The 25,430-nt window shown below is 40.0% G+C and overlaps 1 protein-coding gene across 1 annotated transcript in view; it reads right to left on the bottom strand.

Moving 5' to 3' along the window:
* Window positions 1-25,430, bottom strand: part of ANTXRL (ANTXR like) — a 229,246-nt gene that overhangs the window by 7,226 nt on the left and 196,590 nt on the right. The window contains exons 16-17 of the mRNA XM_073597284.1: window positions 5,541-5,708; window positions 4,032-4,112 (exon numbers count right to left, since the gene is read on the bottom strand). Coding sequence (XP_073453385.1) covers window positions 4,032-4,112; window positions 5,541-5,708 — 249 coding nt within the window. The remainder of the gene's footprint in view (window positions 1-4,031; window positions 4,113-5,540; window positions 5,709-25,430) is intronic.

The raw sequence follows: 25,430 nt of genomic DNA, 5'->3' as shown, positions 1-25,430 counted from the left end.
GAGGTGTGAGGGAAGTCATTATGAATTTCTTAATGTGTAGTTTCCACAATTGATATGAGTGGGTTACTAATTGGTTTAGTTTTTTTAAGATGTGATTAGAAACTTTATTGCTCCGTAATAATCCGGTTATAGAATACGGTAGAACTGAATCGTTTTCAAATATGACCCATGGGATTTTCGGGTTTTGTATGTGCCATTGAGCTATTTGGGACCATCTAGCTGCTAAATAGTATGATCAAAAGTCTGGGAGTCCTAAAACACCGGTTTTTGAGGATTTGTATAACATCATTTTAGAAATTTGTGGGTGGGAGTCTGACCATATAAACTTGTTGACATCTGATTGGAATTTGGTTATCATCATTTTATTTAATCTAATTGGGAGTGCCATAAAAAGGTATAATAAATTTGGTAGAATTGACATTTTGATGGCTGTAATTTTACCTAAAAATGATAAGATTTCCAAATTTTTAATGTCATTCTTAGTTTTTGCAACATGGGTAGATTTTTTGAGGATAAATTATTAATATCTGGGGTTAGGTGAATACCTAGATAAGGTAGAATATCTTTAGACCATTAGTACATTGTTGTTAATATTGTTGTCAGAGCTGTATGGTTTTCCCAAAATCTATGTTTGCACAACCTTCCTAGTCTGGGCAATACTTAGATCATCCTGATCTCATGGGCTCTGTTCTGGTCTTTGCAAATTATATGCAATCAGTCACCTAAAATGATGGAGGTCATGCATATACAGTTCCTTGAAAAATTATTCATACTCCTTGAAATTTTCCACATTTTGTCATGGTACAACCAACAACTTAAATGTATTTTATTGGGATTTTATGTGATAGACCAACACAAAGTGGTCCATAATTGTGAAGTGGATGGAAAATGATAAATGGTTTTCAAATTTTTTTACAAATAAATATCTGAAAAATGTGGTGTGCATTTGTATTCAGCCCCCTTTATTCTGCTACCCCTAACTAAAACCTAGTGGAACCAATTGCCTTCAAAAAGTCACCTGATTAGTAAATAGAGTCCACCTGTGTGTAATTTAATCTCAGTATATATGTAACTGTTCTGTGAAGCCCTCAGAGGTTTGTTAGAGAATCTTAGTGAGTAGACAGCATCATGAAGGCCAATGAACGCACAAGACAGGTCAGGGATAAAGTTGTGGAGAAGTTTAAAGCAGGTTATGTTCTAAAAAAAAATTCCAAGCTTTGAACGTCTCACGGGGCACTGTTCAATCCATCATCCGAAAACGGAAAGAGCATGGCATAACTGCAAACCTACCAAGACATTGCTGTCCATCTAAACTGACAGGCTTGGCAAGGAAAACATTAATCAGAGAAGCAGCCAAGAGGCCCATGATAACTCTGAAGGAGCTGCAGAGATCCACAGCTCAGATGGGAGAATCTGTCCACAGGACAACTATTAGTCGTGCACGCCACAAATCTGGCCTTTATGGAAGAGTGGCAAGAAGAAAGTCATTATTGAAAGAAAGCCATAAGAAATCCTGTTTGCAGTTTGCGAGAAGCCATGTGGGGGGACACAGCAAACGTGAAAGAAAGTGCTCTGGTCAGATGAGACCAAAATTTAACTTTTTGGCCTTAAAGCAACACGCTATGTGTGGCGGGAAACTAACACTGCACATCACCCTGAACACACCATACCCACTGTGAAACATGGTGATGGCAGCATTATGTTGTTGGGATGCTTTTCTTCAGCAGGGACAAGGAAGCTGGTCAGAGTTGATGGGAAGATGGATGAAGCCAAATACTGGGCAATCTTAGAAGAAAACCTGTTATAGTCTGCAAAAGACTTGAGACTGGGGCAGAGGTTCACCTTCCAGCAGGACAGCGACCCTAAACATACAGCCAGAGCTACAATGGAATGGTTTAGATCAAAGCATATTTATGTGTTCAAATGGCCCAGTCAAAGTCCAGACCTAAATCCAATTCAGAATCTGTGTCAAGATTTGAAAATTGCTGTTCACAGACACTCTCCATCCAATCTGACAGAGCTTGAGCTATTTTGCAAAAAAGAAGGGACAAAAATCCATCTCTAGATGTGCAAAGCTGGTAGAGACATACCCAAAAAGACTTGTAGCTTTAACTGCAGCAAAAGGTGGTTCTAAAAAGTATTGACTCGGGGGGCCAAATACAAATGCAAGCCACACTTTTCAGATATTTGTTTGTAAAAAATGTTGAAAACCATTTATTACTTTCCTTCCACTTCACAATTATGTGCCACTTTGTGTTGGTCTATCACATAAAATCCCAATAAAATGCATTTACCTCTTTAGTTATAACATGACAAAATGTGGAAAATGTCAAGGGGTATGGATACTTTTTCAAGGCACTGTACTGTATTTAAAATTGTCCTGCCTTTTCCTCATAGGGCTCCCTGTTCACTCCATTCTGCTGTACTAACATTTGTCTATATACCTACTAAATGCTTTGAATATCCTTAATGAAAGAAGCCATTCACAATTGATTTGATTACTGAGGCTGGCAACATAAGGGTCAAGATTTTGAAGTTTGCAACAATCACATGAATTAAATGATCCAATGAACATCATACCAGGTAAAAACCATCGCCACGCACAATAGAATTGGACAACATTCTGTCTTTGCCATGGTAATTTCTTTATAAATTATAGATTCTGGGATTCAATTTCTATGTTTGCAGATGACATCAAGCTATGCAGTGGAATAACGTCTTTACAATGTCTTACAATGTCTGCATGTACAGTTGCTCCCGAGCTTACTAAATGAGGGGAGGCTCTGCTGACTGCCATCATCCAATCATGTGTTAATAAAAACACTTTTTTTTGTTTTATTTTCTTTGCCTGTGGTTGGGTATTCTTTGTAAGGTGAAGCTTCACCTCATTTACTAAGCTCTGGAGCAACTGCACTTTCAGGGTGCACAGTCTAATTTGCCTTTAGTAAATCAGCCCCATTGCCGCCTGTAGCATGTCCTCAATTTCCAACCACTCTCATAGTAAGTTTAAAGTCTCTAACCATCTACTGTAGTATATCTATGGATGGTCCTTTGACAGTTTTCTGTCATTACATACTCTGAATATTATGAACAGCCCTTTGGTGATTTCAGGGGTGCACTTAAAACTCACTGTATTAAGTAAAGCTGGCCCGGCTGGTTGAATCGAAAAAAAAAAAAAAACCTGATCAAGTTATGGGCTGCCTAGATTGACTACCACTAGTCTTAAAAAACAAGATATTATTCAAAGTACAAACAATCAAACAACTATTCACCCTAAAATTGTTTGCACAACAAACAAAATATTTTCTAGTAATCCTTTGCTTATGAGCATTCTGATATACAATGCTCACTGAACTTTTGTCCAATTTGGTGGAATTTTTAGAAAAAAATTGATTGATATTGTCAGTAAAAAATGTAAAATGTAAACATATTAGAAGGTCTCCTAATTAGAGGGTTAAAGTCTGGCATATCATCTTCTACAGCCTTTCTGATGATAAAAATGTGCCAGGGTCCAGCTACTCTGAGCTGGGTGTAAGAGACAATTTGCCTGCTCATGTCAGGGCCTATTAGCTGCACTTCATGTCCCTTGAAGCCCTTTAATATATTCTGATGCTGGTCTGGGTAGCATTGAGCATAAGGATTGTCTGTAACCACCAGATACAAGATTTAACCATTGTAATTCCTCTACTTTCAAATGAATAAACATACAAGCACAACTGGTCAGCACATTACTCAATGTCTATCACTGAATTTTCTATTCAAACTAGCAAATGAATAAATACCAGTGTTGAGATGCAGGTACTAAAAAAATGGCTTAAAGTGTGCACCTGGGCAAAATAATAATTAAAAAACATTTGCAGTAGATCTTTGCAATACATGCATGTTTGGTCATGTTATGTATCTTTAAAAATGTACAGAATATTCTGCTCATCTTCCAGAAAAGGTTATCTTATACACAGATCCAGCAGTTAGTTCTACAACTACACACATTAGTCCTGTGCAGACAGGCATTTTTATGTAATCCCTCTTACCTTATCTCCTGACTGAGGTCTCATTAAGGATACTTGGTCATAGCCTCTTCTTAGAAGTGCCCAGATAGCATCCAGTTTGCCCTATAATTAAGCATAACATTTTATGGAAATTCATACAAAAGTAACATACTGCATGGCCATAAATCACCTTTTTTGCAGATATATAAAAAAAATCCAGTAATTATTATTTTAAATTATCACCAGATGCCTGAATAATTACAACTACATGATAGTTTTATCTCTCATACACAGTGAAAGGAATGTTCCTTTTTCATTGATGTACTATCATATTAAAGCTAGTATACTTGTAAATTTTTATACCTGTACCGTAGGTTTTTTTTAATCAATAGCAACTGACATATTGCAACACAATGTTTATTGGTTCCATTATTAAAGGCATTCAACATCCAGTCTGGCTGGACTTGAGAGAAATGGAATTGATGGTACAAGAAGAACAATTGACCAGACGTGATGTCTAACCTCTCCACAAAGGTTCTAATTTATCCAGGTCATGGTAGAGTTAGCAGTACTTAGTCACATTCAAATGGACTTGTTCTGTTACAGAACAAGTCCAGCTGAATGTAACTACCTACTATTAGCTATACCCAACCTGTTATGACTATGACTGTGGCGAATAGGACAAAAATAGTCAGCTTTATTGACTCATAAAGAGCAACAATTATGAGATTAGGTGTATAATGGTCTAGTCCAGGAGTCTCCAAACTATGGCAATCCAGTTGTTCGGGAACTACAACTCCCATCATGCCTAGTCATGTCTGTGAATGTCAGAGTTTTACAATCCCTCATGGGATGTGTGGTTCCGCAACAGCTGGAGGGCTGTAGTTTGGAGATCCCTGGTCTAGTCTATCAGATGGATTCTTTGACTCCTTCAGTGCTGTGGGTTGGCTGACTTTGTGTGATAGAGCTTTGACTTTTCAGCAGATAGCCGAAATGTGCTTATTGAGTGCCCTGAATTCAGAGGCCCTTAAAGCTCTTTACAAAAAGAATGCAGGTATGTGCAGGCCAATGGAACAGCATACAGTATCTACTAAATAATTTCTAAAGAATTATGCTACACAGTATTTTCATCTCCAATACTTTAGTGGGGACAGATTTACTATATAGAGGTAGCATGCATCTGAATAGGCCCTAAAAAATAACCCATGTACTGCAGAAAGAGATAGCATTAGAGATTTGGTTTCCTCTGTTCTGCCTTCTGTAAAAAGGCTTCCTTTAATGATGTAATGACTTCTTGCACAGTATATCTTCCTGCATAAATCATAGTGTAAAATAAATGTAAAAAATCTGGCAGGAATATTAACCCTCTTTGTCATAGTTGGGACAATTGAGAAAGTGCTGTGAACTCATGTACTGAGATATCACTGCTCCAAGTGATACAAGTAGCAGGTTGGTGGTTCAAAATCCCTAGAATGTATTCATTAATGTTTTCTGTGAGAATAAGGTAATCTATTAAAAGTCAGGGGATATACAAAGAAAAATGATCTTTACCTTGATTGGACTGTACCATTTTCTCTCTTGTGGGCCACGGCGTGCTGAGGGTCTCTTTGCCTTTGGTTCCCAGGGTTCATATTCTTGTTCTGGAAGTTTAATAACTGCATTTTTGGGTTTCTCCAGCTTGGCACCCTCTTCAGTGGAACCTTTGCCACCCCATCTCACCTACAGAAATTATTTTCAAAAAAATTCAGTTATTCTTCTTTATAGACATCGGGTAAAACTGGAAATATACTCAATGGCCATATTATTAAGACCTACTCATTAAAGCTGAAGTCTATACACCACCAACCCAACACACAGCAATCCTGAGGTACTACCAATGAGTAACTTCCATTTCTGATTAATGCCAGCTAAGTGTATTCCAAAGCTCTGTGAGTGGTGATATAGGAGTTAACAGAAAGGTTTGACAGTGGAGGGTGTAATACCATCACTGTAGTGCCTCTGTTCTCTGTGATTGTCATTTGTTCATATTAATATCGATACATCCAGTTCAGTTCTAATACAAACAGTAAAGCTTGTGACTGTAACCTAATTCACAAAGCATGCGGACATAGTCAGTAGATACATTTTGTGTTTAAATTTTAAAAAGGGGAAAAGATATGTTTTACTGTAAGCAACTTTGACTATGGAATGATTGTGATGGCTACAATACTTCAGAAAATTGTTGACTTTCTAGAATTTTAACATATTAGTTTGTAGAGCTGGGGCCCTCAAGCTGGCCTATGACTGACCATCACAATAATTGGGTGCTGGACTGTGGTCAGTAGGAGAAAAAAAAATGCCTCTACATCAGAGGTCAGTAGCTTATGTTGGTGGACAGTGAAGGTTCATAATTTCCCTACGTTAGTAGTCAGAATAAAAGAATGCCTGTAGGTTAGCAGTCAGCAGTAATAAATGTATCGGTGGTCGTAAAATATGGCCATGTGTCAGCGGTCAGTTGTGGTTAAAAAATGCACATGAGCCAGTGGTCAGTGCAAGCAGGGCCAGTGCAACCATAAGGTGGATTAGGCAGTAAATAGGGTCAGTAAAATCTGAATCCCCAGCCATTTGCTGTTTAATCTTTTGAAACAGAAGACCACTCCAATTCTACTCTATTCAGATAAGATGAGTAAAATGTGGCTATAGATGGTGCAATAGGAATATGTGGCTGAAATACCTGTAGCTGCCTGACGCTATTGAGTAAGCATAGACCAAATTCTACAAGGGTCTTACTGGCAACTTGAATTCATGTGATGAAGAATTCAGAATGTTTGGAAGGCAAATGGTCTTTGATAGTACCTGGTTCTTTTTAGTTTCAACTAATTAAATGACCACTACTGAGCTAATACTTTTTTTCTGTTACTCCTGAGGTCCTTTAACCACTTGAGCCCCGGACCATTATGCTGCCTAAGGACCAGAGGTCTTTTTCCAATTTGGCACTGCGTCGCTTTAACTGCTAATTGCGCGGTCATGCAATGCTGTACCCAAACGAAATTTGCGTCCTTTTCTTCCCACAAATAGAGCTTTCTTTTGATGGTATTTGATCACCTCTGCAGTTTTTATTTTTTGCGCTATAAACAGAAAAAGACCGAAAATTTTGAAAAAAAATGATATTTTCTACTTTTTGTTATAAAAAAAATCCAATAAACTAAATTTTAGTCATACATTTAGGCCAAAATGTATTCGGCCACATGTCTTTGGTAAAAAAAATGTCAATAAGCATATATTTATTGGTTTGCGCAAAAGTTATAGCGTCTACAAACTAGGGTACATTTTCTGTAATTTACACAGCTTTTAGTTTATGACTGCCTATGTCATTTCTTGAGGTGCTAAAATGGCAGGGCAGTACAAAACCCCCCCAAATGACCCCATTTTGGAAAGTAGACAGCCCAAGGAAATTGCTGAGAGGCATGTTGAACCCATTGAATATTTATTTTTTTTGTCCCAAGTGATTGAATAATGACAAAAAAAAAAAAATATTTACAAAAAGTTGTCACTAAATGATATATTGCTCACACAGGCCATGGGCCTATGTGGAATTGCACCCCAAAATACATTCAGCTGCTTCTCCTGAGTATGGGGATACCACATGTGTGGGACTTTTTGGGAGCTTAGCCGCGTACGGGGCCCCGAAAACCAAGCACCGCCTTCAGGATTTCTAAGGGTGTAAATTTTTGATTTCACTCTTCACTGCCTATCACAGTTTCGGAGGCCATGGAATGCCCAGGTGGCACAAAACCCCCCCAAATGACCCCATTTTGGAAAGTAGACACCCCAAGCTATTTGCTGAGAGGCATATTGAGTCCATGGAATATTTTATATTTTGACACAAGTTGCGGGAAAGTGACACTTTTTTTTTTTTTTGCACAAAGTTGTCACTAAATGATATATTGCTCACACAGGCCATGGGCATATGTGGAATTGCACCCCAAAATACATTTAGCTGCTTCTCCTGAGTATGGGGATACCACATGTGTGGGACTTTTTGGGAGCCTAGCCGCGTACAGGGCCCCGAAAACCAAGCACCGCCTTCAGGATTTCTAAGGGTGAAAATTTTTGATTTCACTCTTCACTGCCTATCACAGTTTCGGAGGCCATGGAATGCCCAGGTGGCACAAAACCCCCCCAAATGACCCCATTTTGGAAAGTAGACACCCCAAGCTATTTGCTGAGAGGCATGGTAAGTATTTTGCAGCTCTCATTTGTTTTTGAAAATGAAGAAAGACAAGAAAAAACTTTTTTTTTTTCTTTTTTCAATTTTCAAAACTTTGTGACAAAAAGTGAGGTCTGCAAAATACTCACTATACCTCTCAGCAAATAGCTTGGGGTGTCTACTTTCCAAAATGGGGTCATTTGGGGGGGTTTTGTGCCACCTGGGCTTTCCATGGACTCCGAAACTGTGATAGGCAGTGAAGAGTGAAATCAAAAATTCACGCCCTTAGAAAGCCTGAAGGCGGTTCTTGGTTTTCTTGGTCCCGTACGCGGCTAGGCTCCCAAAAAGTCTCACACATGTGGTATCCCCGTACTCAGGAGAAGCAGCAGAATGTATTTTGGGGTGTAATTTTACATATTCCCATGGCATGTTTGAGCAATATATCATTTAGTGACAACTTTGTGCAAAAAAAAAAAAAAAATTGTCTTTCCCGCAACTTGTGTCGCAATATAAAATATTCCATGGACTCGACATGCCTCTCAGCAAATAGCTTGGGGTGTCTACTTTCCAAAATGGGGTCATTTGGGGGGGGGGGTTGAACTGTCCTGGCATTTTATGCACAACATTTAGAAGCTTATGTCACACATCACCCACTCTTCTAACCACTTGAAGACAAAGCCTTCTGACACTCATTGTTTACATGAAAAAGTTATTTTTTTTTGCAAAAAAATTACTTTGAACCCCCAAACATTATATATTTTTTTAAAGCAAATGCCCTACAGATTAAAATGGTGGGTGTTTCATTTTTTTTTTCACACAGTATTTGCGCAGCGATTTTTCAAACGCATTTTTTGGGGAAAAAACACACTTTTTTAAATTTTAATGCACTAAAACACACTATATTGCCCAAATGTTTGATGAAATAAAAAAGATGATCTTAGGCCGAGTACATGGATACCAAACATGACATGCTTTAAAATTGCGCACAAACGTGCAGTGGCAACAAAATAAATACATTTTTAAAAGCCTTTAAAAGCCTTTACAGGTTACCACTTTAGATTTACAGAGGAGGTCTACTGCAAAAATTACTGCCCTCGATCTGACCTTCGCGGCGATACCTCACATGCATGGTGCAATTGCTGTTTACATTTGACGACAGACCGCCGCTTGCGTTCGCCTTAGCGCGAGAGCAGGGGGCGACAGGGGTGCTTTTTTTTTTTTTTTTTTCTTTATTATTTTTTTGCTTTTTTATCTTATTTTTAAACTGTTCCTTTCATTTTTTTTTTTTTTTTTAATCATTTTTATTGTTATCTCGGGGAATGTAAATATCCCCTATGATAGCAATAGGTAGTGACAGGTACTCTTTTTTGAAAAAATTGGGGTCTATTAGACCCTAGATCTCTCCTCTGACCTCAAAGCATCTGATGACACCAAGATCGGTGTGATAAAATGCTTCCCCAATTTCCCAATGGCGCTATTTACATCCGGCGAAATCTAAGTCATAAAATGCTCGTAGCTTCCGGTTTCTTAGGCCATAGAGATGTTTGGAGCCACTCTGGTCTCTGATCAGCTCTATGGTCAGCTGGCTGAATCACTCTCAGGTTCCCTGTGGAGACAGGAGAGCCAGAGAAAAACACGGAAGACGGTGGGGGGGGCATTCCCTCCCACGGCTTGTAAAAGCAGTCTAGAGGCTAATTAGCCACTAGGATTGCTTTTACATGAAAGCCGACCGCTGGCTGAAAAGAATGATACCAAGATGATACCTAAACCTGCAGGCATCATTCTGGTATAACCATTCAAAGTCGTGAATGGCGTACCTGAAGACAAAAAAATGGTTAACAATAAAGCACAGTAAACGGTAAAGTATAAAAAATTGCATACCTGAAAAGCAAACATGGTAAAACATAATAACAATAAAACATTGCAGAATAGAATACAGTAAAAAAGAGCAGAACAAGAGAGAGAGAATAGAGAGAGAGAGAACAATAAAACGACAAATATTTTTTTTTTTTTTACACTTTTTTTGTAACTAACTTTTATAACGGTAATCGGTTCCAGGTTCGGGTCTCTCAAAATGCGATGGCATCTTGGGAGACCCTGTGAAAGTGTGCCTAGTCTGTGCAATGCTGTACCCTATGCTAATACTCAACTAATGAATGGTAGCATTCAAAACATTCACCAATGCAAAGACCAGGATTGTCAGGACAGGAGGGACAATAATAGTGGGTGTCACGCCTATATCCGCGCTTGCTGCAGACACAACATCTTTTTTGGGGGGGTTCGTTGGGTAGGGGTACTCGGGAGGACATAAAGAAAATGCCTCTCATGCAGCCGACTGCATTTGGTTGGGGATGTGAATGGGGGAAGTACGGGCGCTGCAGAAGCGGTGGTTTCCCAATTAGGATTGGCGAATGCAGCAGGAAGGGCACTATGGGCACGACGGGCCTGTGTTTGTCTTCTTGGTGGCAGTGGGACACTACTTGTGCTTGCCACCTCACCAGCTTGAACTGCACTTATGGCACTCGCCACGTCACCAAGTGTTACTGCAGTGCTGGTTTGACTACGACCGGGGTGTACTAGGCCGCTGGCGCTTGCCAGTTCAATAAAAAGCTACCAAAAAAACTGTTAGCGATCGCAGGGATCAGGCCTGACTCTGCGAATGCTGCAGTTATGCGTTAAGTGTTTTGTAAGTGACAGTGATCGATCGATACTGCACTTGGGCTAGGCCGGGCGGAGGGGCAAAACGCAGGTGCTAGCAGGTATCTGGGCTGATCCCGCTAACACTGCGTTTTTGGGAACCCTAAACTGCTGGGGACGCCAGTATAGATCTGATCGGATCAGATATTGATCCGATCAGATACTATACCACTAAGGGAGCTGTACGGTGCGTGCGTGGGTGTTAGCGCTACTGGCGCTAACCTGACGCTGCCTGGGGCTGGTGCTTGCCAGTTCACCAAAATGCTACCAAAAAAACTGTTAGCGATCGCAGGGATCAGGCCTGACTCTGCGAACGCTGCAGTTATGCGTTTAGTGTTTTGTAAGTGACAGTGATCGATCGATACTACACTTGGGCTGGGCCGGGCGGAGGGGCAAAACGCAGGTATCTGGGCTGATCCCGCTAACACTGTGTTTTTGGGAACCCTAAACTGCTGGGGACGCTAGTATAGATCTGATCGGATCAGATATTGATCCGATCAGATACTATACCACTAAGGGAGGCGTATGCTGCGTGCGTGGGTGTTAGCGGTACTGGCGCTAATCTGACGCTGCCTGGGGCGACGCATATCACCGCCGGGCGATCAGGGGGCTAAACCTTTATTCGGTAATAAACGGCGGGTGCCCTGACACTATAAAAAATAAACAAACTAACCAGCGTCACCCGTAACAGTTATACGGTGATCAGTGGTGAAAGGGTTAACTAGGGGGCCATCAAGGGGTTAAAACATTTATTCGGTAGTATATGGGGGTCCCTGTCGCTATAAAACGCTGACGGCGAACCTAAATATTTAGGTCCCTAACTAGCGTTACCAGCGACACTAATACAGCGATCAGAAAAATGATCGCTTAGCGACACTGGTGACAGGGGGTGATCAAGGGGTTAAAACTTTATTAGGGGGGGTTAGGGGGGTATCCTAGACCTACAGGGGGGTAATACTAACTGTCCCAACACTGTAACTGTCACAAACTGACACCAATGCAGTAATCAGAAAAAAAAAAAAAAAAACTGCTGGTGTCAGTTTGTGACAGGGGGGGGTGATTGGGGGGGGGATCGGGGGGCGATCGGGGGGGGATCGGGGTGTTTTGTGTGCCTGGCATGTTCTACTGTGTGTGTGTGTAGTGTTGTGCACTCACATACCTGTCTTCTCTCCTCGGGCCGGAACGGAAATTACCGAGCCGAGGAGAGATGACATCATTTCCTTTGCTGCTGTTTAGCATACAGCAACAAAGGAATGATGTGATTGGCCGGCGGCGATCGCGAGGGGGGGGCCACGAACGGATGGCCTCCCCCTCATCTCCGATCGCCGTGGGAGAAAAGACGACCGCCTTGGGCACCGGTCCGATCGGACCCCCCACCCGCGGAAGGCAAATCACGTATATGTACGTGATTTTGCCTGTCCGTGCCACCTTGCCGACGTAAATCGGCGTGAGGCGGTCGTCAAGTGGTTAACAGCTGTATATGAAATGCCAGTTCAAATCTCCTTCTACACTATATGGCCAATCATTTGTAGACAGCCCTACTGATAGTCCACAAAGACAATGCTTGACAAATTGGGTTTGGGGGAACTTGAGTAGTCTTCGTAGAGCCCTGACCTCAACTCTACTGATCACCTTTGGGGAGAATTTAAAGTAGAACTATAGGCAAAACTTTTTTTCATGTTGTCTAGAGTAAGGGAGGATTATAACCCTGTCAGTTTATATTTTGCCATCTGTGTCCCATTGGGGAGATACAGTTGTGCTCATAAGTTTACAAACCCTGGCTGAATTTATGATTTCTTGTCCATTTTTCGGAGAATATGAATGATAACACAAAAAAAAATTATTTCACTCATGGTTAGTGTTTGGCTGAAGCCATTTATTATCAATCAACTGTGCTTACTCTTTTTAAAATCTTGACAGCAGAAACTACCCAAATGACCCCGATCAAAAGTTTACATACCCCAGGTCTTAATACCGTGTATTGCCCCCTTTAACATCAATGACAGCTTGAAGTCTTTTGTAGTATTTGTGGATGATGCTCTTTATTTTCTCATATGGTAAAGCAGCCCATTCCTCTTGGAAAAAAAGCCTCCAGTTCCTGTAAATTCTGGGGCTGTCTTGCATGAATGTTTGAGATCTCCCCAGAGTGGCTCAGTGATATTGCGTTCAGAAGACTGAGATGGCCACTCCAGAACCTTCACTTTGTTCTGCTGTAGCTGATGACAGGTCAACTTGGCCTTGTTTTTTGGATCATTGTCATGTTGGAATGTCCAAGTACGTCCCATGCGCAGCTTCCTGGCTGATGAATGCAAATGTTCCTTTTTGATAACATACTGCATTCATCTTGCCAATAATTTTGACCAAATTTCCTGTGCCTTTGTAGCTTACACATCCCCAAAACATCAGCGAATTCCCTCTGTACCTTTCATCATAGGCCTTGTTGACTCCTCTCCTAACGAAGCGTTGATGGTTATGGCCAAAAAGCTAAATTTTGGTCTCGTCACTCCAAATGACTTTGTGCCAAAAGGTTTGAAGCTTGTCTCTGTGCTGTTTGGCATATTGTAAGCAGGATACTTTGTGACATTTGCATAGTAATGACTTTCTTCTGGTGACTCGACCATGCAGCCCATCTTTCTTCAAGTGCCTCCTTATTGTGCATCTTGAAACAGCCACACCACATGTTTTCAGAGAGTCTTGTATTTCACCTGAAGTTATTTGTGGGTTTTTCTTTGCATCCCTAACAATTTTCCTGGCAGTTGTGGCTGAAATTTTAGTTGGTCTACCTGACCGTGGTTTGGTTTCAACAGAACCCCTCATTTTCCACTTCTTGATTCGAGTTTGAACACTGCTGATTGGCATTCTCAATTCCTTCCATCTTTTTATATCCTTTTCCTGTTTTATACAGTTCAACTACCCTTGCCCGCAGATCCTTTGACAATTCTTTTGCTTTCCCCATGACTCAGAATCCAGAAACGTCAGCGCCACACTAGATGAAAAGATGCAAGGGTCTGTCAGGAGTCCAGAAACTCATTGACCTTTTATACACACATGCTAATTACAAGCAAACAGATCACAGGTAAGGGCGGTTACCTTTAATAGCCATTCGAACCCCTTTCTGTCAACTTGTGTGCATGTTATCAGGCCAAAATCACCAGGGTATATTCACTTTTGATCAGGGTCATTTGGGTAGTTTGTGTTGTCATTATGATTTAAAAAGAGTAAACACAGTTGATTGATAATAAAAGGCTTCAGCCAAACACTAACCATGAGTGAAAGAAATGTTTTTTGTGTTATTCATATTCTCTGAAAAATGGCCAAGAAATCATAAATTCTGCCCAGGTATGTAAACTTATGAGCACAACTGTATATCTTCACTTCCTGTCCCACAGCCAAACAGGAAGTAAGAGTAAATCCCTCAAATTAAGGGATTCTCTTGGGGTCCCCCAGGTCACTAGAACTAGTGTACCAATTGGAAGATTTCTCAACTATTACTTTTCTGAGGACAACTCAAAATTTGGGAATTTCTTATACTTTAACTTTCAATCAACATGGTAAACAGAACAAATAGAACACAGACAGCAATAAAAACCTGACAGGGGTTCTAATCCATATCCACTTTATCCAAAACAAAAAAAGTTTTGCCTTTAGTTGTTTTTTAATACACTCATTCATCCAACTTAAAGGGGGGTTCCACTCAAATTTTAACTTAATCTTACCCCCTTCAGTTAATTGCATAGATGTTCAAATGCCGCACGAAATTTTTTTTTATCGCTGTAATTACCTTTATATTGTACTTTATTGTGGCACTTCCTGTCTCTCCTCCCATGGGAGTAGGCGTGTTTATTGCCTTTCCCCGGCGCCGCACTGTCTCCTGGGAGCTTAGTGTCAGGCTTCCCAAGATTCAGTGCGGGAACAATGATCATGCTTGTGAACAAGCTGTGAATGAACAGCATTCACCGCATCCAGGAAATCAATGCTTGTGGGCTTCACATGCCCACAAGCAAGATGGAAACAGCCAGCATCACATTTTTAAAGTTATTCTTCAGTCCGAAAACAGACAGAGGCGGAAATTTTACACCCAAACTGTGAGTATTATTTTGGGATTAGCAAAGTGTCTCAATGACCTAAGAAAAAAAAAAAAGATTGGTCGCTGGACTCCCACTTTAAGTACCTGGCCTCACTATTGCTTTTTTTATGAATGGGCATGAATTTCCACAGAAGCACTGCAAAATCTTGTGGAAATACTTCCCAGAGGGGTGGAGGCAACTCTGTATTAATTAAAGTGTCATTAAACCCAGACTATGAAAAACTCTCATTACATGTTATATAACAGAGTGTGCATACTCACAAACATCTCCATTACTTCTTTTCAAAACTGCTCATCTCAGTTTGATGTGTCTTTGTGGGCTTTGATACATAGGGAGGACTATCAGAATCTTGTGCGAGATTTGGGGCACAACAAAAGGTTTGAGAAGGATTGGAACGCTAAACATTTTGCTGACACAAAAGTTTTGGATTGCTTGCAAGTTTAGATTATTGAATCCAACTCCAGGAATTTACCAGCTGCCCAACATTTTAAAAATGGTGTAAGAGAATGACATACTGGATTTTCATTTTGAACTCCCTGTCCCCAGGTGGTTTCAATGAGGAATAGAAGTCAACACTGTCATCTGAACATTTTCCGTATTCAGTTACGATGATATAGCTGTGCACTGCTGCTCCCCCTAGTGACCTTTTTTGACACCCACTCATTATATTATGTTTCTTGCATTGTTTTAGACTGTCAATGTATAATTTATTGATGTATAGTATATTAACTATATACAGTATCTCACAAAAGTGAGGACACCCCTCACCTTTTTGTAGATATTTTATTATAGCTTTTCATGTGACAACACTGAAGAAATGACACTTTGCTACAATGTAAAGTAGTCAGTGTACAGCTTGTATAACAGTGTAGCTGTCCACTCAAAATAACTCAACACACAGTCACTGATGTCTAAACCACTGGCAACAAAAGTAAGTACACCCCTAAGTGAAAATGTCCAAATTGGGCCCATTTAGCCATTTCCCCTCCCCGATGTCATGAGACTCATTAGTGTTACAAGGTCTCAGGTGTGAATGGGAGCAGGTGTATTAAATTTGGTGTTATCACTCTCACTCTCTCATACTGGTCACTGGAAGTTCAACATGGCACCTCATGGCAAAGAACTCTCTGAGGATCTGAAAAAAAAATTGTTGCTCTACATAAAGATGGCCTAGGCTAAAAGAGGATTGCCAAGACCCTGAAACTGAGCTGCAGCATGGTGGCCAAGACCATACAGTGGTTTAACAGGACAGGTTCCTCTCAGAACAGGCCTCGCCATGGTCCACCAAAGAAGTTGAGTGCACGTGCTTAGCGTCATATCCAGAGGTTGTCTTTGGGGAATATACATATGAGTGCTGCCAGCATTGCTGCAGAGGCTGAAGGGGTGGGGGGTCAGCTTGTCAGTGCTCAGACCATACGCCGCACACTGCATAAAATTGGTCTGCATGTCTGTCATCCCAGAAGGAAGTCTCTTCTAAAGATAATGCACAAGAAAGCTCGCAAACAGATTGCTGAAGACAAGCAGACTAAGGACATGGATTACTGAAACCACATCCCGTGGTCTGATGAGACCAAGATAAATTGATTTGGTTCAGATGGTGTCAAGCGTGTGTGATGGCAACCAGGTGAGGAGTACAAAGACAAGCGTGTATTGCCTACAGTCAAGCATGGTGGTGGGAGTGTCATGGTCTGGAGCTGCATGAGTGCTGCCGGCACTGGGCAGATACAGTTCATTGAGGGAACCATGAATGCCAACATGTACTGTGACATACTAAAGCAGAGCATGATCCCCTCCCTTCGGAGACTGGGCCGCAGGGCAGTATTCCAACATAACGACCTCAAACATGCCTCCAAGACGACCACTGCATTGCTAAAGAAGCTGAGGGTAAAGGTGGTGGACTGGCCAAGCATGTCTCCAGACCTCAACACTACTAAGCATCTGTGGGGCATCCTCAAATGGAAGGTGGAGGAGCGCAAGGTCTCTAACATCCACCAGCTCTATAATGTTGTCATGGAGGAGTGGAAGAGGACTCCAGTGGCAACCTGTGAAGCTCTGGTGAACTCCATGCCCAAGAGGGTTTAGGCAGTGCTGGAAAATAATGGTGGCCACACAAAATATTGACACTTTGGGCCCAATTTGGACATTTTCAGTTAGGGGTGTACTCATTTTGTTGCCAGTGGTTTAGATCTTAATGGCTGTGTGTTGAGTTATTTTGAGGAGACAGCAAATTTACACTTTTATACAAGCTGTACACTCACTACTTTACATTGTAGCAAAGTGTTATTTCTTCAGTGTTGTCACATGAAACGATATAATTAAATATTTACAAAAATGTGAGGGGTGTACTCACTTTTGTGAGATAATGTATATGTGACAATTTGCATGGCCATGTATTGTATATATGAATTTATCCATATATGTCCCCATTTGTTGTTTTGTTTTGCTTTGGTCACTCTCCTATATTCGTATATATGCAATATATGGCTGGCCCAGTTTTAAACAAGATATCATTTTTTTTAATCTTTTTATTTTTACTTTTAGTTCTGGTATCAAATAATCCTGGTAAACCTACATACATTTTTGCAGCATTTTCTGTTTAGTTCAACTGCGTTATGTAGTCCCACTGGTTTTATACAGTAAATTGAATTTGTTGTGCATGGGCAGGCTTGAGAAAGAGGAAGGGGATCCTCGAAACACATAGCCACGCCCCCTTGACACCTCTTTTTGTCATCACTCCTGTGTTTCTCACACTGTCAGGGAATTCCTCAGTATCCTGGATAGACCCAATCGGCGTAGGTAAACACATATTCTGGATTGGATGTCCACTTCCTGTTGCAAATACAGAGCTAGTGGCCAAACCAGGTTAAGACTTTGCAACAAGTGCTTTTTGTTGTTCTATATGCGAGTTGCTATTTATCATTCGTAACAAAAAACATATTTTACACTACACCTAGATTGCACCCTCTGCTGTTTATTATGTCCTTGAAAAAAGGATTGTAAAAAAATAAAAATATTGAAGCTGGCAGTATGACTTGCTGTATTATAATTACAAAAGGCAGGAATTTGTCTGTGAATAACAGGCAAATGAACAGGGAACTAATCCCTTGCAGCTTACATATAGGATTCACCTGTCTCTAAACCATACTGAAACTTATAAAGAATCACAAGAATTACCACACCTCTTTTTTATTGCATCTGAAGCAGAGACTACAAGATATTATTGATGGTGGGTTTGGGAGATCTGTTAACTTGTGTATTATCAGCCTCCCAAGCTGCTAAAACTTAACATAAAAGCGTCAGGGCCCATTTACACCAGTGTGCTGCTGCATGCTAAATTTTTGGTCTGCAGTGGTGTGTTAGCCAGCCTATTTGTTTGAATGGGCTGTCCAGCATAACATGTACTAATGAGCATGCACCTCAGCAAACCGGGCTGGTGTGAGCGAGTTCAGAAAATGCTATGCTTTAACCAACTCTGCTATCAGATTACTATGGGAAAGTTATACGATCTTCTTGTAATCCAAATACTTATGTCCATTATAAGCTTTGAACCTACAGTAAGGGATTGTTCATGAGTAACAAATCAGCTTCAGCAGCTGCTAAGTGGCATTTTTGCCTAGAGGAAAATCAAGTTCTTATACCAGCTGTCACAGAAACAATACATCATCTGTCCTGCTGTCTCATAGAGCTAAATATTTGCCAATACAAGGGTCTGAGCAGTTAAGCTCCGCAGATATTCAGCTAGAAATTTTAATTTGAGTAGCAAATGTGCCGGCTCAAAAACAGCACCGAGAGCCAATGTAGGTGGCCCCTTTACAAATTGAGCATCCTTCAAGATGCTTCATTTAGGGAATTCATACTCCAGAGAATATGTAATTGCCTTTTAAGGGATCAGGAAGGAATATGTATTTCCCCCAATGGAGCAAAATGAACCATGCTTTAAAGGTTTTTTTTTACCTTCCGCTGGATCAAAAGTAGCTATAGGATTGTGTAGAAGAGGTTTGCTATTTATTTATACTCATTTTTTTTCACTTTCAATACATTTTTATTGAAGCGTTTCATCAAAACAGATAGATATAAATAATGTACTGTTAGCCGCTAGGACTGTAGCCATCAACATCACAAGTTTATTTATATATTTAACAAGAGACAACACAAATGTACTGAACAACAAACTAGTAAAATAAAGAAGATCCAAATTACCTGTATTTTTTTCTAATGGTTGAACTAAATTTCCCTAATTAATAATTCAGAAGCACCTTTCCTGCGGATTGGTGACCAAAACTGTCTTGTCAGGGCAGAATTATTTCTCTTGGATTTATGTCCTTTTCAATGCATGACAGGTTGTGATCTACAAACAAAACCAGATCCCCCAAGAATGGTCTTTTATAAATCCAAGCTGGTTGTCAATTATAATACTGTTATCGCAGACAAATTTCTGTCCCTTACCATTTGCTCAAATACCTTACACACTATTTGTGTTAGGCTGACTGGTTTGTAGTATTCTGGTATACATCTTGATCGTTTTCTGTAAACTGGCACCATTATTTTGCACAGAATGCTCTCATTGCTCCCCACCAGCATGTGGAAAATCCTGTGACAGCGATAGACAATAGAGGAATATGGGGAATATTCAAAATCTGGGGGATATACCCCCACCATCCCAGAGTGAGTCCAAAATGGCCCACTCAGGATGTAGTGCAAAGGAACTCTTTACTGATAGTGACTGAAACCCCCATACTGGAGACATAACTGTGGAAAAATCTAAGGCAATAGGCTACTTTCCACAGTTGGCCTTTGGCAGTGAATACTTTTTGCTGAAACAGTCAAGGGTTCCCTGTGTTTGCAACATGTCACCACATACTTATGCTTTGCAGAAAAGTAGTTTGCAGCAATGCACCACATATTTACTACTTCCCCCTTCTGCCATTAAATTTAGGAAAAGACAGGCATGCAGTGATATTTGTGTGTTTTTTTAGGTTTTTTTTTTTTTCTTATAACTGTAACCGTATGTACAGATTTTTTTTTTTTTTTATAATTATTTTTTCATTGTAAAGCTGTCCTTGCCCTGCTGAAACAAACACAGGAAGGGAAGGCAATGCAAACTTGGTGGAAGCCCCACTCAAATAACCCAATGATGTAGAACAGGAAATAACACATACTGTATAATGGAGTTGTAAAGCAGATCAATGAAGAGATTTGTCATATGAAGCCATCAAATCTAAGTCTTTATCCAGTGTTAAATTACAAAATAATAATGTACAGAGGAGCAATAAAATCCATATATGGATGATTAATGGCAGCCATTTAAGATGACAATTAATCTTTTCGCTGCCAGCGTCAGTTTTGTGTAAGTTTTTTGTTCAAAAAAATATTATAGGTTTAAAAAATCATACTAGGCCGAATGATTAGTTAAAACTCACAATCAATGTATGTTTATGTCACACAATATTAGTGCATCAGTTTATCAAGTGCAAATTGTCTGTGAAAATTACATTATTTGAAATTTTAGGTCACAGAAATGTAATATGTTACCCACTTTTGTTGGTAATAATATAACTGCACCAGCAGACTTTGCTTTGAGGATAACAGGCTGATGGAGGATAACATAACTGGTGTATAACTAACTTTTATTTAATCTTTGGGAGTAGTTTAGGAGTTGACAATTGAAGAGCTAGCTATCAATCAACTGTAACAGACAGGTATTATATAGATCTGTGCATACAGGAAAAGAACCTAAGCAGATGTACCCCAGCACTGCAATTCAAGCAAAGTTTGTTAAATTAGATGTTAACCCCACCACTAAAACGTCATATAGCTAGTGATATTGATATAAACATTCTTGTTTTGGCACTACGTGTTATGGCGTGAAAACACTGCTGCAGCAAAACGGATCATGTTTATTGGGGTTTTTTGCCTTCCTCTAGATCAACTGTGGGTGCATAGCTCCAAACTGTCCCTGATTTCGAGGTCCGTCTGTCCTCCTCATTTGTCTCTCATTTTGGTCTGATCTATATAGATGTATATAGAATGCACTTTTTATCTATCGAAAAGGGGTTTCCAGTGCTAAACCCTCATCTGATTTCTAACTTGCTGCATTTGTAAATTCCAAAAGCCAATATGAAGGAATAGTAGTGGTAAAAAAAAAGCAATCTTGTTTTTGTATAATTCCCCTTTAAGGGGGCGTGACAAGGGGTGTGTCATATGGCTGCATACTTTTGCTGATAGGTGTCCCTCATTTCCATCTTAAAAAGCTGGGAGGTATATGGGTATAGGATTGTGTATATTGGATTGTATAATTTTCTTCCCTTTATATTGGTTGAACTGGATGGACTTGTTTCTTTTTTCAACCCAACTATGTATTTATTTTTTATTTATTTATTTCAGGTACTTATATAGCGCCGTCAATTTACGCAGCACTTTACATATACATTGTACATTCATATCAGTCCATACCCTCAAGGAGCTTACAATCTAAGGTCCCTAGCTCACATTCATACATATTAGGGACAATTTAGACAGGAGCCAATTAACCTACCAGCATGTCTTTGGAGTGTGGGAGGAAACCCACGCAGGCACAGGGAGAACATGCAAACTCCAGGCAGGTAGTGTCGTGGTTGGGATTTGAACCAGTAACCCTTCTTACTGCTATGCGAGAGTGCTACCCACTACACCACTGTGGCGCTCGTAACTGTGTAACTATGTAACTCTGCCCCTGTCTCCCACAATCTCCGGCCTGCAAATCACTTGTCAAATGCTTTCCCAAATTAAAAAAAAAAATATGCTTCTGTGTTGATGTACTGTACATTGCCCAGGAATATTATCCCATTAGAATTTTTTTTTTAATTTACATTTAGCCTGTTGTGACAGTCCACGTGGAGAAAATCTAAAGAAGCTGCTCACATTCCACACCCCCAACTTCCCCAAGATGCACAGCATTTTGCTCCCTAATAGACATACAGTGAAGAGTTTACTTCTACTTTAGTATACCAGTGCCTACACCAATCTGTTCCTATTCATTTTATCAGCAACACTCCTTAACCACTTCAGCCCCGGAAGGTTTTACCCCCTTCCTGACCAGAGCACTTTTTACAATTCGGCACTGCGTCGCTTTAACTGCTAATTGCGCGGTCATGCAATGCTGTACCCAAACGAAATTTGCGTCCTTTTCTTCCCACAAATAGAGCTTTCTTTTGATAGTATTTGATCACCTCTGCCATTTTTATTTTTTGCGCTATACACGGAAAAAGACCGAAAATTTTGAAAAAAAATGATATTTTCTACTTTTTGTTCTAAAAAAAATCCAATAAACTCAATTTTAGTCATACATTTAGGCCAAAATGTATTCGGCCACATGTCTTTGGTAAAAAAAATGTCAATAAGTGTATATTTATTGGTTTGCGCAAAAGTTATAGCGTCTACAAACTAGGGTACATTTTCTGGAATTTACACAGCCTTTAATTTATGACTGCCTATGTCGTTTCTTGAGGTGCTAAAATGGCAGGGCAGTACAAAACCCCCACAAATGACCCCATTTTGGAAAGTAGACACCCCAAGGAATTTGCTGAGAGGCATGTTGAGCCCATTGAATATTCATTTTTTTTGTCCCAAGTGATTGAACAATGACAAAAAAAAAAAAAAAAAAAAAAAATTACAAAAAGTTGTCACTAAATGATATATTGCTCACACAGGCCATGGGCATATGTGGAATTGCACCCCAAAATACATTTAGCTGCTTCTCCTGAGTATGGGGATACCACATGTGTGGGACTTTTTGGGAGCCTAGCCGCGTACGGGGCCCCGAAAACCAATCACTGCCTTCAGGATTTCTAAGGGCGTACATTTTTGATTTTACTCCTCACTACCTATCACAGTTTTGAAGGCCATAAAATGCCCAGATGACATAAAACCCCCCCAAATGACCCCATTTTGGAAAGTAGACACCCCAAGCTATTTGCTTTGAGGCATGTTGAGTCCATGGAATGTTTTATATTTTGACACAAGTTGCGGGAAAGTGACAATTTTTTTTTTTTTTTTTTTTTTTTTGCACAAAGTTGTCACTAAATGATATATTGCTCACACAGGCCATGGGCATATGTGGAATTGCACCCCAAAATACATTTAGCTGCTTCTCCTGAGTATGGGGATACCACATGTGTGGGACTTTTTGGGAGCCTAGCCGCGTACGGGGCCCCGAAAACCAAGCACTGCCTTCAGGATTTCTAAGGGCGTACATTTTTGATTTTACTCCTCACTGCCTATCACAGTTTCGGAGGCCATGGAATGCCCAGGTGGCACAAACCCCCCCCAAATGACCCCATTTTGGAAAGTAGACACCCCAAGCTATTTGCTGAGAGGCATGGTGAGTATTTTGCAGCTCTCATTTGTTTTTGAAAATAAAGAAAGACGAGAAAAAAAATTTTTTTTTTTTCTTTTTTCAATTTTCAAAACTTTGTGACAAAAAGTGAGGTCTGCAAAATACTCACTATACCTCTCATCAAATAGCTTGGGGTGTCTACTTTCCAAAATGGGGTCATTTGGGGGTTTTTTTTGCCACCTGGGCATTCCATGGCCTCCGAAACTGTGATAGGCAGTGAAGAGTGAAATCAAAAATTTACGGCCTTAGAAAGCCTGAAGGCGGTGCTTGGTTTTCGGGGTCCCGTACGCGGCTAGGCTCCCAAAAAGTCTCACACATGTGGTATCCCCATACTCAGGAGAAGCAGCAGAATGTATTTTGGGCTGTAATTTCACATATTCCCATGGCATGTTTGAGCAATATATCATTTAGTGACAACTTTGCGCAAAAAAAAATAAAAAAAATAAAAAATTGTCTCTTTCCCGCAACTTGTGTCACAATATAAATTATTCCATGGACTCAACATGACTCTCAGCAAATAGCTTGGGGTGTCTACTTTCCAAAATGGGGTCATTTGGGGGGGTTTTGAGCTGTCCTGGCATTTTATGCACAACATCTAGAAGCTTATGTCACACATCACCCACACTTCTAACCACTTGAAGACAAAGCCCTTTCTGACACTTATTGTTTACATAAAAAAATAATTTTTTTTTGCAAGAAAATTACTTTGAACCCCCAAACATTATATATTTTTTTTAAAGCAAATGCCCTACAGATTAAAATGGTGGGTGTTTCATTTTTTTTTTTCACACAGTATTTGCGCAGCGATTTTTCAAACGCATTTTTTGGGGAAAAAACACACTTTTTTACATTTTAATGCACTAAAACACACTATATTGCCCAAATGTTTGATGAAATAAAAAAGATGATCTTAGGCCGAGTACATGGATACCAAACATGACATGCTTTAAAATTGCGCACAAACGTGCAGTGGCGACAAACTAAATACATTTTTAAAAGCCTTTAAAAGCCTTTACAGGTTACCACTTTAGATTTACAGAGGAGGTCTACTGCTAAACTTACTGCCCTCGATCTGACCTTCGCGGCGATACCTCACATGCATGGTGCAATTGCTGTTTACATTTGACGCCAGACCGACGCTTGCGTTCGCCTTAGCGCGAGAGCAGGGGGGACAGGGGTGCTTTTTTTTTTTTTTTTTTTTTTTTCTTTATTATTATTATTTTTTTATCTTATTTTTAAACTGTTCCTTTCATTTTTTTTTTTTTTTAATCATTTTTATTGTTATCTCAGGGAATGTAAATATCCCCTATCATAGCAATAGGTAGTGACAGGTACTCTTTTTTGCAAAAATTGGGGTCTATTAGACCCTAGATTTCTCCTCTGCCCTCAAAGCATCTGACCACACCAAGATCGGTGTGATAAAATGCTTTCCCAATTTCCCAATGGCGCTGTTTACATCCGGCGAAATCTAAGTCATAAAATGCTCGTAGCTTCCGGTTTCTTAGGCCATAGAGATGTTTGGAGCCACTCTGGTCTCTGATCAGCTCTATGGTCAGCTGGCTGAATCACCGGCTGCATTTTCAGGTTCCCTGTTGAGACAGGAGAGCCAGAGAAAAACACGGAAGACGTTGGGGGGGAGGGGCATTCCCTCCCACTGCTTGTAAAAGCAGTCTAGAGGCTAATTAGCCGCTAGGATTGCTTTTACATGAAAGCCGACCGCTGGCTGAAAAGAATGATACCAAGATGATACCTAAACCTGCAGGCATCATTCTGGTATAACCACTCAAAGTCGTGAATGGCGTACCTGAAGACAAAAAAATGGTTAACAATAAAGCACAGTAAACGGTAAGGTATAAAAAATTGCAGACCTGAAAAGCAAACTTGATAAAACATAATAACAATAAAACATTGCAGAATAGAATACAGTAAAAAAAAACAGAACAATAGAGAGAGAATAGAGAGAGAGAGAGAGAGAGAACAATAAAACGACAACTATTTTTTTTTATTTTATATTTTTGTATGTGTTTTTTTTTTTTTTTTTTTTTACACTTTTTTTTGTAACTAACTTTTATAACTGTAACCGGTTCCAGGTT

The sequence above is a fragment of the Aquarana catesbeiana genome, linkage group LG08 (genome assembly GCF_042186555.1).
Source record: "Aquarana catesbeiana isolate 2022-GZ linkage group LG08, ASM4218655v1, whole genome shotgun sequence".
Lineage (NCBI taxonomy): Eukaryota > Metazoa > Chordata > Amphibia > Anura > Ranidae > Aquarana > Aquarana catesbeiana.
This window is presented reverse-complemented; position numbering and strand designations above follow the sequence as displayed.